Raw genomic sequence first — 18,971 nt, forward strand, 5'->3', positions numbered from 1 at the left:
CTTACTCAGCTCTGGACTGGGCCCAAAAAGAGTTAAAAATTGTCCCAGATCTCAGGGAATTTATAATAAATCATCACTAAATAATGTTACTAAGATGGTATATGAGGTTTGTAGAACAACACATCTGGAGATGATTCTTGTCTTTGTGCTTATAGTTTAGAATTTATTTTATAGCTTTTCTGAACTGCAACCAAGTCATCAGACACTACTGTTTTCCTAACTGCTCCATAGCTCCTTGGATACATGGCTGAGAGCCCCAGAGAATATCTGGCCACTCGACTGGAGATTTCTTTTACACACACAGTCTCATCCAGAGCTGCTTTCTTTCACGGAAGACACTTGGATGGGGTATGAAAGTATAAATCTCAAGCCCAGACAATGAGACCATTTAATCAACTGCTCAGAAATTTATTTTCAGAGCAAGAGAGAAAGAAGAGAGAAGGAAGGAAAGAGGAAAAAAAAAGAAGGGAGGAGGGAAAGAGGAAGGGAAGAAAAAAGGGGATGGAAAGCTTGTAAGAAAAACGAAACTTTGAAGCGTCTCCTTGTATGTCTATTTATTTATCATAGTATGATTACTGTCAGGCCTGTGGATGTACACTATAGTCAAGGAAGAAAATGACATAAGAACCATAAAGGTAAATACCAAAACTCTTTTCTTTGGTGTTTCAAGGAACATTCACTTAGTAAAGTTACCAACGGCTACACAGACACTGCTTGAGACAGAAGTGGGGGGAGGGGGAAACCCCACCTCTACTCAAATTGCCTCTGAATCAGGGAAATATAGACTTTTTTTACTTCACATCATCCCTGTTAGAAAAACTATTGGCTTAATTCCAAATGTTCAACTTTATGTTATATTATGTCATCTCCATATTTGAACATTTGGACAGTTGTGTTTTCCAATTGATAAAAACTACACACAGTTTTCTGAACAACACAGAGAAATTTATTATCATTTAGTCTTAGTCTATTTGAAAATTTAAAATAATCAACAGTGCAATTTCCCAAAGAGAAATACATCGATAGCATAAATCAAACAGATCTGGCACAGTAACATGAGTGAATAGATGGCCAGAGCTGTAAAATAAAGCCATTCATTCTGGTATTCCCCGCGCATCCCCACCACATGTTGGATGTCAGCAGCCCAGAAATATTCAAGGTATCCATCAAAAGTATTTTTGTCATAAATTGAGTTAGAACCTTAGCTTGGAGGTGGAGGGAAGACCAATATAAAACATTGAGGTTGACATTGACACTTGGGAATGAGAGCTTAAGGCCCGATTGGCGGTCATTCAATACCTGAATTTGAGAAATCCCTGGGTCACCTGCTTTATCACCTGTCAGATGGGTCAGTAGGGAGAGAGGAGGGTCAGGGAGACTTCCCTTAAGCATGCTCTTTTCTCTCTCAAACTGCTTCTGTGACAGGACACTGAGTGGACACTCTACTCAAAGAATGTCCCCTAGTTGTGCTGCTAAATTGCTCAAATTAGCAGACATATCTCATGTACCAAAGATTTAAAGTGATTATGGTAATGCAGACTGCCAAGTTCCCCGTGAAATACAGCCCAGCAGCCCTGTCTCCACTTCAATTCCTATTCCATTAACACCGCTCACGGACTCCATTTATAAACAGCCTTGACTACCATAAAACTGTCACTCCCTGGATCTATTTATGGACAATGGAAGCAATATCTTTCTTTATTGCTGGCCACCTCTGTTGGAGAGTTCTTAAAAGGCCGCTCTTTTTGGTTCTCAGCTCATTAGAATATGCCAGCAGGACAGCAGGCTGGCATCTTCCGAGGAATGTGCCACCGGCGCCTGCATCTGCCCCCTTGCACCGGCTCAGTGCCTCTGGAAGGTTCAGCAGTTGTTCTGAAGGCTTGGGGTGTTTATCTTCCACAGGCAGCTGAGCTGCCTCCCATTTCATGAGCAGCGCCGTGGAATGCAGTGGAAGAGACCCAGGCCGCTGGCCACCCAGATTAGAGAGTTTTGTGCTGAGGTCCCTATATGGTTGTGTTAGACTGAACGACTGGCTCAAGTCTGTCTTTGTTCCTTGTTTGGGAAGCCAGTGGGAGGGGAGCAGGCCAAGGGGCTATATAACCCTGTAGCCTTCAGCTTCCCTGAACATCACCAAGAGCTGAGAAGCCCAGCCAGCACTGTCAGGGTAAGTGGCACTGCCCAGGGACGCGACTTAGCGATGCCAGCGGCTCTGATGCTACCCAGTATCCTCAGACGCTGTCCAAAGGGATTTGGCTGGGCTCAGGCACTCGGAAATTTTTGAATGAAGACTGCACTACTCATATGATTGTACTACTAAATTTTAGCTCTAATTACCTAACGTTAAAAGGAAGGCTAAGGAGCAGCTTGGTGTGGGGGAGGAGAGGGAGAGGAAGTTGAAATGAAATGTGCATCACCTGTAAAATCTGTTTATGCTAAACCAACAGCCCAGATCTTGTAACACATGTCAGGGATGCAGTCTAGCTGTTCGCATTTTCATAATTTGTATCAATCACACATTTATTTATATTTAGGTACTGGAAACTCCGGTATTTGGGGTTCAGATGTAGTGTGGTGAGTCTTCATTGGACTGGATTTTTGGTGCAGAGGAGGTGTCTGCAACTGGATTTTAGTTGCCTGGTCTTTGGTGTTGGCTGTGTGTGTGTGTGTTTCTGGGTTCCTCTGCCTCTAGCCGGCAGTGTCTTCTGTGGGAAAGGCATGTCTTTTGAATGTGTCTGTGAGCTTCCAGGCCAGCATTGGTCTGGTCGCTGGGTGGTTTGCAGCAGAGCGCAGCAGGAAACCAGCTGAATCTTTTTCTGCAAGTAAAGAGGGAGGGCGCAGAGCGAGCATCTGACAGCTGCCTGTGCCGAAGCCTTCTGCCCGTGTGGTTTGCATTTCTCGCAGCCTGCTCAGGCAGGCAGGACCCTGGCCCAGCCCTGCCACCCCGGGCTGAACTTTGCCATAAATCAGGGCTTGGCAGGTTGGGCCTGAAATTGGGAGTTTTCACGCTGAGATTTCCCCCTTCCATTTCGTGACTCATGACTAAATATGGTTTGCTTTTCAAGACAGATGAGCTGGGAACTGCAACATTCCGCCCCTCCACCCCTCCTCCTCCCACTAGCTACTCATTTTTGGCACAAGATGCACCCGGTTGGAGCAAACCCCCTGACCCGGGTGCAGTTCCAAAAGCAGACTTTGGAGTGTGTTTTACCTAATTAGGAAATGCTGTGCGTGCTGCAAACCGTCTTGCCCAGGCAGGTTAGATAAGAGCTGGAAATCACTGAGCCACTCCTTTCTGGGGACACAGGCTTCTTCTGTAAGGACCGTGCTCCTTTTAGAGATGATAGAATCCCTCTGCGACTTTTTTTTTTCTAAATGGAAGTATATCTACTGAATTTTGAGCTTTTTTGGTCTGCATGCTAGCTGATGCGGAGGGTCAGCCTACTTTTTCTGCAGTAAATTCAAACACTCCCCCCAACCCTCCCTGCCCAACACAAGGGCTGTTAAAGACATGTATTCATGCTGAGCATCTCATCACATTTGTATTGTGTCCTTTTCCAAACATCTTATCCTGTTTTCAGCTCTTACTTTTGGTTTGGAAAGTCTGCTTAGCACATCTGAAGAGAGGCTGTGATCCTGTGCTGGCGCCTCTGGCAAATGCTTTGGACTCTTGACTGCTGCTCTGCTCTGTCTCCCTCGCACTCCTTCCTGTCTCACTTCTCTCCTAGCCTCTTCATCTGCTAGGAAAGAAGCCAACTCCCACAGGGAAGGGTGAGAAAAGAAAGGGCAAGCCATTTCCATTTCCATTCTTACAAGTGGAATCCACAAGTTGAGGGTTTCCTTCCTAAGCTTGGAGGCACTGTGGAAAGAAAGCAAAGACTAGCAATAAAAAGATCTGATAATGATAATAATCATATAATGCTATTAATAATAATCATTAAAGAACAAATATTTATTGAGAACCTAATGCATGTAGCACCATAAATTATTTTATTTTTAAGAAAAATATTTTTATTGATATCAGAGAGGAAGTGAGAGGGAAAGAGAGATAGAAACATCAATGATGAGAAAGAATCATTGATTGGCTGCCTCCTGCCTGAAACCCAGGCATGTGCTCTGACCAGGAATCAAACCTCCTGGTTCATAGGTCAATTCTCAACCACTGAGCCACGTGCGCCAGGCCCATAAATAATTTTAAATGTTTTTTTTAACCTTAACTGGAGAATATGTTTTTTATCGACTTTAGAGAGAGGAAGGGGGAGAGAGAAACATTAATGTGAGAGAGAAACATCTATCAGTTGTGATTGGTTGCCTCAGAGTACATGCCCAGACCGGGGAAGATAAAAACATATACAAAATCCACCACTTCAAAATAACCCCCCATCAGTATCTTGCTATATATGACTAATCATTTTGCAATGTATAAAAATACATTTCAATGGGATCACCAATGTTACTTCCTCTAACCTATTTCTCTTACATAAGAATATACCTGTAGCTTAGCCTTTTATTTATCTTTCTTAATGGCAGCAAAGTAATTGACTGCATAGTGAGTAATTTATTAGATTCTCCCTCACTTGTTGGATTTTGTGTTAGCCATGATTTTTCTTAATGGAGAATAACTTTGGCCCCTAAAAGTTAAAGCACCAGCTTATTAGAATGTTTTCATGGGCCTACTGTTTTAGCAAGGGTAAAATAAAAGTCCTCAAGATTCAAGATATTTTTCTTTTAAACATTTTACAGTAAACATTTCAGCCGTTCAACATTTCCAAATTTTTCATACTGCCCACCCTTCAAAATCTACATTTTTGAAAAAATTCTTTTAAGCTATAAGTAAAGAAATGTGAAATTGAGTGGATAATGACAGCAAATTTCATTTACTTCTATAACATGTGACGAGTGACTTGTCCCTTGAGGATCTGGTCTCATAGTCTGATATTCCCACCTGGTCTCTACAGCTGTTCATTCGTTCGCTCATTTAGTCAGTGTTTAAAGTGCTTATGAACACATGAGACATGCCAGCCACTGTGCTAGAGGCCAGGTGTATAAACATGGAAGTCAGAGTTTTGACTTATAAAAAGCCAGCAGTCTAATGGAAGTGCTTTGAGATAAATGTGTCAGATAAGGGACACCCGAGAGTGCCCCAGGAGCCCAGAGGAGGGGCCCCAAACCCAGCCTGGAAGGTGGGAGTGGTCAGGTAAGTGTCATAACTGTTGGATGACAGCTGGGGTCGTTTCCTCCCTGTTCCCTGCAGGATCTTGTGACGCACTCCAGCCAAGATGTGTGAAGAAGAGGACAGCACCGCCCTGGTGTGTGACAATGGCTCTGGGCTCTGCAAGGCGGGCTTTGCTGGGGATGATGCTCCCAGAGCTGTTTTCCCATCCATTGTGGGACGTCCCAGACATCAGGTGAGCAAGAGTCTGTTTGGAACAGAGAGAAACAGAGCTATAGATTAGGCCCCTCTATGTCTGAGTGTCAATGGGTATCCATAGATTGTCTATTGTTTGCTTCCTCAAAATTATGTAACCTTGCTAAGAATATACCTCTGGTGATTAATGTCAAGAAATAAGTGCCAATTTCATATATAACACAGATTATCTGGTGGGTGTCTATCAGATATAAGTTTGCCCCTTTTTCATAAGTTCTTTTTTGTGTAAATATAATCATTGTCATCATCATCATCATCATTATCATCCTCTAATATATACCTGCTCTTTGGAGAGAAACTATACTAAAACCCAGGTCATTCACTCTCAAAGAGCTTGATGTTAGATGAAAGTAAGCTTTACCAACTGTAATTTTACACACCGTTAGCTGTCAATAGAATATATCTGAACAGCCACATGGTAATTTTTTACATAATATTATGTATAAACAAAATGTTGGAGGCAGCCACATGGTAAAAACTGAGAATTTCACCCCAGAAATTCTCCTTCACATCAGAAATGTATTTTGCGCATTGATATCTATGGCTCTCAATTTGGTGTATATTCTCAAGAACAAATAACAGAAGCCTCGCCCAGTGAATACACAGTCTCTTTGTTGAACTGTGTGCAGTGGAGATATTTTGCACAAACCACTCTACGAATCTATAGTAGCCATGACTGTTTTTGCAATTCTAGAGCAGTCACTGTGGTGCAATTTAAAATTCCAGTAGTGAGAATTCTTTCTTTTCTTGTTTTAAGTGTCACCTTAATGATTAAAAAATACGTCTGAAAAATGTCTTAATGGTGATTAGTATTGGTCAGAAATCAAGCACTGGTGGTCATTTGTATGTAGACATAATGCTTCAGTTCATAATGATTAGAAAATAATATTCAGCTTTAAAAGAACAGTCTATAAGAGACAAAATGTCATTTAATTTATATGTAAAATTTCATGCATTCATTCAACAAATAATTATTGCATGACAAATATGTGCCAGGCAATTTGTTATAGCGGCAAAGCAGACAAACACAATCTCTCTGCCCATTGAGGAACACAGAAGGTACAACACACAGGTCAAGTTGCGTTACCCAGAGGGTCCTTTGCCATCTGGAGGCCGATTCGGGCCTATTTCCAATCAACTCAGGGATGTTGCTTAAGAACATAGTGATCATAGGACTCAATATATTGCTCTTGGTACCAAAAGAGGACCTTGGTCTCCCAGTAATTTAACCCATCGTGACTGGACTGTCATCAATACATAAGTTTGGGGAGAGGCTGACTCGAAATGCGTTGAATCTTTTTAGGGAGTGATGGTAGGAATGGGACAAAAAGACAGCTACGTGGGTGATGAAGCACAGAGCAAAAGAGGCATCCTGACCCTGAAGTACCCGATAGAACATGGCATCATCACCAACTGGGACGACATGGAAAAGGTATTGGCGCTTCGCTGCAGGCTGAGCCCTCAGGCTGCAGGGCCCTGATTCTAAAGGTCAGGCTGCAATGGCCCAATTGTGTTTTGACTTGTTCATGTTTATTCTAGATGATCACAAACTGAGAAAAAGAATCCTGAAGTATTTATTTTAAAAAGAATTCCTTGCCTATCAGGGTTTATAAACTAATTAAAGTTCTGTAGGTGAGAACAGTCATTCATTGCCAGCAGTGGGGATTGCAGTCTATTGCTCAGTCAAGCGGATTACGTCCCAGACCTGCATGGTCTGAGCAGCAGCCGGGGATGATCCTTCTCTCATCGGAGGCTGCACGGCTCTGCCCCTCAGGGCAACACAGCTAAAGAGCAGTTCGGGAGCTGGGAGTAGCCTCACCCCATCCATTCTTGAAAGCTTTTCATCAACTTGCCCTGAGCATTAAAAAAAAGGGGGGGGCGGGGGGGGGATAGTTTCATTGCAGGAAAGAGGGCTATGACATTGTGGATTTGCCACATTCCTGAATGGCCCTCAACATGTTGAAGCACAACAACCAACAAAGTTTTTAAATAAGTATTTTAAAAATATTTTTAAAGATATATTTTTATTGATTTCAGAGAGGAAGGAAGAGGGAGAGAGAGATAGAAACCTCAATGATGAGGGAGGTTCATTGATTGGCTGCCTCCTGCATGCCCCACACTGGGAATCAAACGGGGACCTCCAAGTTCATGGGTGACGCTCAACCATTGAGCCGCACTGGCCGGGCTAAATAAATATTTTTAAAATTGTCTCTCTGTGTTTCATTTAGGTGGAGTCGTTATCTCCCAAGCCCACGTAAAAGTGCTAATGAGGAGCTAAGTTAAATCCTAGGGTTTTGGTGTTTTATGAGGCACCATAGAAACACAGGTGGTCAGAGAAAAGGCAGAAGGAACAATGAGAAAGTGGCATAACATTTGTTAAGTGCAGCAAAATATATTAGAACCACAATATCTGGAGTTTTATTCATCAGCTCCGTGCACACATGCACACACTTAGCAGTTTAAAAAAATCGTGCTGCTAGAATTGATCAGTAATAATGCTGGAACCTCGGCTTCTGGACAAAAATTGCATTGCATTAGATTTGTTTGGTCTAAGATTCTGGATTTGGGTAATACTGCACTTTGCTCAGAAGAGAGGATGTTAATAGCGGAGAAAATATTCTTTCAGGTGGTCTCTGTGGAGCTGCCAGCATCTCAGAACGTAAGCCCCTGGAGAACAAATAAAGCATTTCATTGTTTCTAATGGATGGGGTGGGGGTGGGGGAGACAGAGAGGAAGGGAGAGAACTGGTTGCTTTTTAAATGATGTTTCATGGTAACCACAGCACGTAATATGACTGGCAGGATTTCTTAAGTACTCTGATGCTTTTAGTCCATGAAAGAGCTTTCAGAAATCTCATTTCATTTCCAGAAACTACGAATTCAAAGCCAAAGAAACCGGAACGAGATAAAGAGTATATAAAGTTGATCTTGCTTTTGTGAATTTATAATCTTTCGCCAGCAGTTCTTGCTTTGTTTTAATTCTGGAAATATCTAATATTCATGATGCCAGTGGGAATTGTCATACTTTTAGAAATAATCCATTTACCCTTTGTACCATGGTGTTGCTTTTTGTGGCATCCAGGGATTAAAGAGGAAGCACAGCACACGTATGTCCAAAGTACAGTCACACAAACGCGCTGTACGTGGGCACTGGCTTTGGAAATACCTGAAGGCCAAACCTGTGCCAGTGAATGGAACGGCTAGAGTGCGCAGGGGAGGCGGCTTCTCCCAGGCCTGGAGAGCCAACGGGGGTGGTGGGGGGAGGCTGGAAGCAGGGTGACCTGCCTTCGTTAAGCATATACCACAGAAGGAAACTTCCCTAAAGTATTAAAAAGGCAACTAGGTCTTCAGGCCAGCTTCATCCTTCCATTCATGTTTTCATGCATTTGTCTTGTTACTTAACTAAGTTATTTCCCCGAGAGCATGAACTAAAATAGGACGAGGGCTTCAAGAAGACAAAAGATAACGTTTACTCTGAGCCAGGCACTGGGCTAAACAGTAACTCTAGGGTTTCCTTACTTAATTCTCGCCAAGAAATGCTAATGATTTTCATACTAGCCATGGTGAGACTGGAGCTGAATGGGGTTAAAGTTTGCCTACGGGCACACAACCAAGAAGTGGCTGAGCTGGGATTTGAACTCAGACCTGACTCCAAAGCCTGTGCCTTGACCACTACACCTCACAGACCTGGGTTTGGGTTTTTGTTCATTTATCTACTGCCTATAAATCCCTGGGTAAGATACTCGGAGTCTTGGAGCTTCAGTCTCATTGGTTAAAGGGCAGACACATAATGAGTACTTGTCACATTTTATTTGGCCCCGGTTTCATGGAGCTCATGCTGGTCCCTTTTCGGGGTCTGCCGTGCCCCAACATCACGTCATTGTGCTTCTCCTCCATCGCCCCCCTAGATCTGGCACCACTCTTTCTACAATGAACTTCGTGTTGCCCCTGAAGAGCATCCAACCCTGCTCACCGAGGCACCCCTGAACCCCAAGGCCAACCGGGAGAAAATGACCCAGGTAAATACCCACTCTGGGGCCCAGCACTTCAGATTGGGAAAGTCCATCTGGAAGGGGCTGTACAGGACAGCAGAGAGCTGGCCCAGCCCAGCAGGCCCCTCACAGACCCACAGTGTTCCAGGAACTTGGGGATGTGAAAGGACAGGAGCATCCTAATGTACTCACATTCTCACTGCAGGAGCTATTCCCCTCTGACCTCCACGAGCAATAGGACATTTAAGAGATTTCATTTAGGTTCAAAACTTCTAAGGAGAAGTCATTTCAAAATGCAGGACAACATACAGTGGGGAATTTTGGATCTGGAGTCAGACAGATCTAGTTTGAAAACTGGACCTGTCACTTATTAGCCATGTAACTTGAAGCGTCCACTTAATTTCTCAGAGCTTCAGCTTCCTTGTTTAAAAGTTGGGAATATTAGCACTATTATCTTTCAAAAGCTCGTAAAGATTTGTGAGTCACAATGTTAAATGTGTACCTTGGTGTTTGGCACACAACACATTCAGTAAGTAATAGTTATTACTGTTGTTATTGTGACCGACAGCAGGAAACCATCCATTCCACCAGCCAGACACAGGATTCCGGTTTGGGCGAGCTATGCAATTAAAACACCTAATGTCAATTTCATGCTCACTGTGGATAAGCACTGGGCCAAGCATTTTATATGCAGTGTCTCTTTAAATCTTAACAATGTGTGAAGCAGAACGTATCATTATCCTAATTATGTAAATGAAGAAATTGAGGCTCAAATACATTAGGTGAATGTCCCAAGGTCACACAGTAGAAGTGGCCAGAGCCTGGAATTGACCCACAATCTTTTGGGCTTGGAGAATAACACATGTAAAGACTGCAAGGCCTTTTCCTGGGAGGAGCTCCCAGCGCTGACAGCAACACAGGAGCAGCTATTCTCTACAGGGGAGTCGCTCCAGATAGCAAGACACGTTGTTTCCAATGGGCATTGGATGTTCCTGTGAGTGGCATGAAGGCAGGAAAATAGTTGAGGATGATGGCTCTCTAGAAAATGATGTCAGACATTCTAGTGAGCGGTCAGAGCCGGGAAGGTTTGGCAGATGGAGAAATGCAGGCCTGCGGGCATCTCAGTGTGCACGAACTGGCCGTGCGTGACTCAGAGGAGCTCTTGTTCTAATCTGTTCCCTGGACTGCATGAGCTGGGCGGAGTGTTTGGCCCTCATATGTGGTCCTCTGCCAGGAAACAGGGCTCCTTCCACCGCAGCCAGAGCGACCTCAGAATCTAGGGCTGGCATTGACCCAGCAACTACATAAAAAGTGGAACCAATTACATAGAACCGCAGACAAACCACAGAACGAGGCCAATCACAGCCCATCTGAGCCTCAGGTTTAGAGGTCTTTTTCTTTACGCCAGAAAAGCCAAGCTCTGCATTCCCCAACAAGGAGATGAACAGCGTCACTAATTGAGTTCTTTGGGTTGCTTTGCAGATTATGTTCGAGACGTTCAATGTCCCAGCCATGTATGTGGCTATTCAGGCGGTGCTGTCCCTCTATGCCTCTGGACGTACAACTGGTAGGTGCCTGAGAGGAATGGGAGCCTCCACGGGATACACCATCAGTCATGGGATTTGCAGGTTGTCAATAGGTGGGTTGGGATGACTGAGGGTTACTGAGAATTGACAGGGCCATCCTAGGCCTAATAGGTCTATTGTCAACATTTAAAAATGAGCCCTTGAGTTCGTATTTGAACAGGACTTCTATTGTTGCTCTCTTCCTACTCTTTCGTTTCCCCAAGCCTTGTCCCTTCTCTCCTAGCCAACCAAATGCTTTCTTTTATTTCTTTGAAATAAGAAGCTTAGAAATTTCCTCTCTCCTAGACCAGCAAGTCACATGCAGGCTGCTGTTGTGACTTTTATTATGCTCAATTGTCCACCAGGCATCGTGCTGGACTCTGGAGATGGTGTCACCCACAACGTGCCCATCTACGAGGGCTATGCCCTGCCCCACGCCATCATGCGTCTGGACCTGGCTGGCCGAGACCTCACCGACTACCTCATGAAGATCCTGACGGAGCGTGGCTACTCCTTCGTGACTACGGGTGAGGCCCGTGGGAAGGAACGGAGGATATGTCCTTCCTAGTAACTTACAGACTATAGGGACTATCCAAGGAAATTATGGGAGGGAGGCTGCAGATGGACTGCAGAGCCAAGCATGCTTATTTTTAATTGGATAAAATTGCAAAATGATTATGCTGTTTCCTTGGAAGAACAGTAATAGCCATCTTGTATGATGAGCTAGTCAGAGTTGGGTTTTCTGAACACTTGTTAGTCCCCTCCACTCACAAACAGAAAAGAGAGAGTGCAGACACTGAGGATAGTATGCGTGGTGATTGGCAATCTTTGGAGACATCTAGACAGGGCTTGGGGATCAATTCTACCACTCATTTGCTGTGTGACCTTGAACAAGTTCCCCAACCTCACTAGGCCATAGTCGCTCAGGTGATTGTGAGTAGTAAACGAGATAATGCACATGGAAGCCCAGCACAGAGTAAGCATGCAATAGTTATTAGCGGTGATATGTGTATCTTCGGACTCTGAGCTGGTGCCACCTGGTCTCCACCCACAAGAAGCAGAATCGGATGTTGTAGAGACATTGGGACATCCTCAGCGGCCTTGGCCCTGGCTACCTGCCCTCCCCTCACCAGTTTGGTATTGTCTAGATGTGTAGGTTTCTGAACATGCCTGTGGCTTATTCTAGGCTCCAAGTTTGAGCCCTGAAGATGTTAAAGTCTCCTCTAGGAGTAGGGAGTTAAATTAATTTTGTTCCTGACTTTACTTCCCACAAGTACCCCCAAGATACTTCCAAAAGGTTCCCAGGGTCCAGATGGAACCAATAGCTTAGGACTTCGGAATGCAGGAGTCTGAAAGGTGTCTGCCTGCCCACTCTTCCATACCTCCTTCCACATGCACCTGGAGACTCTGGACAGGACTGGTCCTGAGCCAGGGCCTGCCCCTCTCTAGAAGGTGATGAATATGCCAATGGTTTGAATTTGAATCTACCTGGTCTAAGAGACATGGATCTCCAGAGCTTTTTGAAAACAGTGAGGGCCCTCAAAAGACTTTTTCAGCATAAGACTTCCACGTCAACCGAAAATCCAATATAACTAACGGTTGTAAAACAGAGAGTGATCAGTTAATCCTGCAAAAACACAATGTACAAAAGGATTTCCTGCTCTGTGCCTTTCTCTAGCCAGTTCCTTTTATTCCTGTCACCATTTGCTAGGTAATATTTACTAAGGGTCTACGATGTGTGAGGCACTCTGCTAGGAAGAGAAGTGGTTCCCTGGTGGACCTATAATTTAATTACCATCATGGATTTGGGGTTGCAGAATATTAAACTTACATACTGTTTTGAAGGAACCAGTACTGTGGGAGGGACTGAGGTTTTTACTACCCTAATGTTTGTATCTCAACAGCTGAGCGTGAGATTGTCCGAGACATCAAGGAGAAACTGTGCTATGTAGCTCTGGACTTTGAGAATGAGATGGCCACTGCCGCAACCTCCTCCTCCCTTGAGAAGAGCTATGAGCTGCCAGATGGGCAAGTGATCACCATTGGGAATGAGCGCTTCCGCTGCCCAGAGACCCTGTTCCAGCCTTCCTTCATCGGTAGGCAACAGCGTCACATCCTGGGACAGGGAGGTCACCCCATCCCTCCTACTCAGCCAGCCTTTGGCCACCAGTGCTCTTCTGCATGTGGGGGCATGTGACAGGGCCATGAGGCCAAACACATTTCTAAATCAGGGCAAAGAAGGCCATGTTTATCAAGTGAGAAGACTTAAGAAGGCCGGGAAAGGACTTTTCATTCCAAGCAACACTATGTAGTAGTTAATCCAGAAGCATTCTTGGTGTGTGGTTTAGGGTGAAAGTCAAATATTATTCCTGCGTAGGACACAGTGGAGCCACTGGATGAATGGGAGGGGCATACTGAATTCTGAGAGTTAGGGAATGGGAGGGGGAGAGAAAAATGGAAGAGCCTGTGCCTACATTAGCACTGACCTTGAGAGAAAGGTTAGCAGAGCTGTTTACAGAAGGCAGGCTCTGGGTGGGGTCAGCCTGGGTTTGAGTATTAGTTCTACTTTCATGTTCTTGGGAGAATCACTTAACTTCCCCAAGCCTCTGTGTCTTCATCTGTAAAATGAGGATTGTAACAATGTCTATGTCATAGGGTGGCTGTGAGAATTACATGATATGTGTGGAGCACTTAGCCCAGGGGCTGGCCAAAACAAGCTAGCAATAATCATTAGATATTGTCAGCAATTAATAGTTAGGTATTATTATTATTATTACTACTACTACTACTATTACTATTACTATTTTTATTATTCATCATCACAGCACTGCAAAAGATAAGGGATATTTAGAGGTTCTGTTTAAAAGACCCATATCAGAAATTAACAAAAAGTTCAGATAAAAAAAATTATCAAGATGGAAGAAAGATGAGTTTTGTGCAAATGGGATGAGCACTTTTCTGATGGTTCAGCTTCAGGGGTGAGAACGAGACAGCAGCCAAGGAGAGACTTGGGGGAGTTGTGAGCAATGGCTGCTACACGGGCTCAGTGCGGAGCCTTCTCCAGGGAATCTCAAGACTTTGCCCCTGATTCAAACCAGACTTAGTAGTGAGTATTAAAAATCGGGACATTACATTGCAGTCCCCCTCCTTCCAGCAGGGCCTCCTCACTAGACAAGAGGTAGGAGGACATGGAACATTCCAAGGACCTATTGGTCTCTGAGATGGGAGGTTCCTCGATTATCATGTCTGCTTAGCTTTAGTCAGCGTAAGATCTTCCACGTAGCTCTTCCTTGTCTGACCTGGGTCGACTCACCAACCAAGGACCATGGCCTGCATCTCTTTTCCAGGGATGGAGTCCGCTGGCATCCACGAAACCACCTACAACAGCATCATGAAGTGTGATATTGACATCAGGAAGGACCTCTATGCGAACAACGTCCTCTCAGGGGGCACCACCATGTACCCCGGCATTGCTGACCGCATGCAGAAAGAGATCACAGCCCTGGCACCCAGCACCATGAAGATCAAGGTACAGTTTGGTGACAGACCTCACGGCTCTGCTGCTGGTGCCAACCCTACCACCAGGCGTGAAGGACTCTGCAGAGGCCACACATGGTCACATGGTTTAGGGCTAGGGCTAGGCAGAGGGTCCGAGTGCACAAGTTCCACACCTTCTAGGACATAAGTCAATCCAGCTCATAAGAGAAGTTGAATTGTCTTGTACAACATTTAATCTGTAATTATTCTTGTCTATCAGCTACATTTAGCAGCTGGCGATAGAGATCAACAAATCTGCCATGTGCCCATTTCTCTTTAAAGTACAAATTTAGTTGTGTTTCCTCATCACAAAATAGTGCATCTCATGTGTAGAACATTAAAAAAGTGACAGAGGAGTCAGATATATTTCTGAAGAGGTTTAAACCCTGTACATTCAATAGCATACACCTTTCTTCCACTACTAAACCTGATCACCTCTCAGTGGCCACGAATGAGGATTTGACCTTTACCTGTCTGTCTGACACACCTTTTGATATAGGGACTCAAAAGCACAGGATGACCAAGCTCAGTCCTGGAGCCACCCAGGACCCCTGTAGTATGTCAGGTTTGAGTCCCAGTCAAGGGAGCTCAGAGGTTAAACAGAGATCATTCTTTGGAGGCAATCTCACAGAGGGTTGGCGACTTCTCAAAAGCTGTTATCGCTCTGTGAAATCAGGGGCCATGCTGGGACCCTCTTGTCCCAGTCACTCGGAGTGGTAGAAGGAGCAGCGCAGGTGCAGTTCACACACATGAAAAGCACTCGAACAAGTTCTGTGATTTGCACTCCCTTCTCTTTCTCTCTCTCTCTCTCTCCTTTTTTTTTTTTTTTTGGAAAGGGTATGCAGGTCACATAAAAAAGTGCTGGACTGAAGTACTTTGTAGTGTCGGCTCTAAGAGACTGTAGGTGAGAGATGAGACCATTTTCTGAGGACTCTGATCTGCTCTCACCGCCCCCCTCTTCCCACCCTGAAGGGAGCCAGGCGAACCCAGCTGCTGAGCTCACGGACAAAGGGAGCCTAGGCTGGGGGTCTGTTACAGAGAGAGGCTGTAGCTCGAGTTGAGTAGTTCCTAGTTCTCCAAACTTGGCTTCTTGAATAGAAATGAATGTGGAACTTTGGGCTCCAGTGTGGTAAGAGAAACCCACTAAATCCTAGGCCATAGATCATGACATTAGGGGGAAACAGAAACTGGAGGACCGGTCTACAGGAACTCTGTGCACTAGCTTTACAACTTTCCTGTAAATCTAAAATTATCCCCCCAAAATGGTGACTTCTAAAGCAACCAAACCAAACCACAAAACCACTTGGGAGAGGTCCAAGTTTGACTATCGGGTCTGACATGTACACAACCAGTGTGAGCCAGCCCAGTTACGTAAGCCTCTCCCGGTCTCTGTGTCCTCATCTGTAGTGTGGGAGTCATTGAATACTTACTGTTAGAAGTAGTTAGAAAAATTAAATGAGCCCTGGCCAGTGAGGCTCAATTGGTTGGAACGTCCTCTCATACACCAAAGCGTGGTGAGTTTGATTCTCTGTCGGGGCACATGCCCAGGTTGCGGATTTGATCCCTGGTTGAGACTTTGTGTCATAGGCAACCGATCAATATTTCTCTCTCTCTCTCTCTTCCTCTCTCTAAAATCACATTTTAAAATAAATAAATAAATAAATAAATAAATAAATCTAAATCAGATAATACATATCAGGACAAATGCTTAGCATAATGCCTGGCCCATAATAAATACTCAGTAAATATTAACTATTTGTATTAAAAATAAATGTTCAACCAGAGCTTGGGGGATAAACAGAAATTAGACCTTTTTACTGTGGCTTCAGAAATGCCTTTTCTGTTTGGCCAAAGTGTCCGTATTCATTTCTACCCAAATATCCAAGTCTGGAGTGGAATTTGCCACAGCCATGTTGGGGGTTGTTGCAGGTAGACAAGACCCCTGGCCTGATTCACCACTCTCTGCATCTCATTCAATTATTTAAGAAATATTAGCATATTAAATATTACCATGTCAGGCCTCTGTCCTGACCTGGACCTGTCCCGGGAAAAAGATCACCCCAGCCGGGAACCCCTCACCCCTCACTGTTACACAGTGCATCTCCGTGGGATTAATCCGGTGGGAAAACAAACTTGTACAGTAAGTTCTGGCACAATCCAAACTTTTCATTGAAGACTCCGGTGGTTGTTTCTGTAGAAAGTATGTCGTACTGAGTTCAGAGGCTCAGCTCATGGATATCAAAGACTTCATCAGGGCTCTTAAGTGGGGGCCTTGCAGGGTTTGGGGCCAACTTTCAGCTTGCCCATCAGAAGACTGAATGTGGTGGGGTGTTACCGGTGCTTTGGAGTAGACTGTGTAAAGGAAGCCAGAAAAACAAATGTGCTCAATGAAGACTCTCTAAACCCAGAAGCTAGTCACAGTCCCCTGGGTTAGGGTTCAGGTTAGACATCTGACAGCCCAGACTGTCTCTGATGTCCATGAGACCTCAGCCAGATCCACCAAATCCGGACCCTGGTAGCAGCCCAGGCCCCGCCCTCGCACACTAATGGCCCTTCTTTCTCATCCTGACAACAGATCATTGCCCCTCCGGAGCGCAAATACTCGGTCTGGATTGGCGGCTCCATCCTGGCTTCTCTGTCCACCTTCCAGCAGATGTGGATCAGCAAACAGGAGTACGATGAAGCCGGGCCATCCATTGTCCACCGCAAATGCTTCTAAAATCCTTCCCTGCTCTCTTTGTCTCTAGCACACAACTGTGAATGTTTTGTGGAATAATGCCTTCAATTCTTCTCCATATCATTCCTTGCCAAAGCTCTGACTTGTCGCCTATGTGTTTTTTAATAAACCTGAACTATGTTACCTGTCACCTGTAGCCTTGGCCTCTCTGCAGCACCCAGCTGTCCCATGGTTTTGTTAGGCTGACCTCACCGTTTGCAGAATGGCTCCCTCTAGTGGGGCAGCCGAGGACATGACACGACTAGGATGCGTGTGTTACCCAGAAAAGGGTAGAATCGCATTAATATGAGAAGTTCCGACTAAATGAGTTAGTGGAAAGAACTTGAGAATATATAGAAGATAAATATAAACGTAGATTAAAATGTATCAATAGGATAATCCTGATTTTACAACTTGCTGAGTAATTATATTATTTTGCTCTGTTTAAACCTCAGTTAGCCTAACCCCGCTGGTGTGGCCTATGAACCAGGAAGTCACGGTTAGATTCCCGTGAGGCAGCTGATCGATGATTCTCTCTCATCATTGATGTTTCTCTCTCTTCCTCTCTGAAATAAAAAGAATATATTTTTCAAAAACCTAACAAAACTTCAGTTAGCCTAAAGGGTGTGTGTGTGTGTGTATACATACATTCATATATACAGGGTGTCCCCAAAAAATGTATACACACTTTGAATGATTATAAAGTCAATGGTTATTAATATACAGTTCATTTTCAAAATTTAAAATAATCTACAGAAATTAGTCTTTTTTCTTTCTTTCTTTTTTTTTTTTTTGTCAACGCCTGTTTTCAAATCGATGACCATTCTGGTCCAGGCACTGCTGATAATGCAAAGCAATGGAATTGCAAACATCCAAGACTCATTTCGTTTGGTAATTGTGGGCTCTCAATTCATCAACTGTTGCTGTTTTTATACCATAAAATTTATCTTTCTTTTATGTATCCCCATAAAAAAATAGTCTAGTGGCACTTTAGGATAAATTTTCTTTGGTCAAAGCTTAGTCTGGCTTCACCCATTATTTCAAATCAGTTAAACCTGAAAAGGAGTGGAAATTAAGTGAGTTATCAGTTTTTAAAGTGTGTATACATTTTGTGGGGACACCCTATATATTTATACATACACAAATATGACTTTTAATATACAACATGTTAAACTTAATAAATATATATTAAAAGAAGATATGACTTTAAGTTTATTAGAGGAAATGGATTAAAAAAAACATTAAGAAACACGGTTCTAAAATCTCATCACACATCCGGAGCATCTGTTTCCCTTCCCCAGATCAGTATCTGCCTCTGGAAGGATACTAAAGACACAGTTACACCAGAAGGGATGCGACAGATGACAATACTTTCCAAGGACCACAGGAAATCATCATACAAAGGATTTTGCACATAGCCTCATTTATTTGTTCTTCATAACTGTATGGTGAAAATATTATTGTCATGCTCATTTTATAGATGAAGGAATAGAACTGCCAGCTTCAACTTCTATTTTACCCACCTGACCTGGGAGGTACAAAGATGTATAAAAACACTTTCCCTGTCCTTAATGGTCTTTGTCTCAAAGCGCTTTTCCACCCAGGCAGCTTAGCATCATAAGAGGCTTCCTAGCAGGGAGCTACTGGTCCTTCTGTGTGTAGCCACTGCTTGTCCTTGGGAGGGAGGGGTCTCTGTCTATGGCAGCATCTCACTGTAGAGATCTTAGGACCTAAGAT

The 18,971-nt window shown here is 44.0% G+C and overlaps 1 protein-coding gene across 1 annotated transcript; it reads left to right on the plus strand.

The window, feature by feature from the left end:
* The first annotated feature begins 1,963 nt into the window (after positions 1 to 1,963).
* Positions 1,964 to 17,379, plus strand: ACTA2 (actin, alpha 2, smooth muscle, aorta). Its single transcript, XM_006096622.3, has 9 exons — positions 1,964 to 2,164; positions 5,252 to 5,405; positions 6,729 to 6,857; positions 9,333 to 9,443; positions 10,899 to 10,983; positions 11,347 to 11,508; positions 12,886 to 13,077; positions 14,329 to 14,510; positions 17,094 to 17,379. The coding sequence occupies exons 2-9, from the start codon at positions 5,277 to 5,279 to the stop codon at positions 17,235 to 17,237; spliced, it is 1,134 nt and encodes a 377-aa protein (XP_006096684.1). The 5' UTR covers positions 1,964 to 2,164; positions 5,252 to 5,276; the 3' UTR covers positions 17,238 to 17,379.
* Positions 17,380 to 18,971: the final 1,592 nt, after the last annotated feature.

This window comes from Myotis lucifugus, unplaced genomic scaffold (genome assembly GCF_000147115.1).
Source record: "Myotis lucifugus unplaced genomic scaffold, Myoluc2.0 scaffold_184, whole genome shotgun sequence".
Lineage (NCBI taxonomy): Eukaryota > Metazoa > Chordata > Mammalia > Chiroptera > Vespertilionidae > Myotis > Myotis lucifugus.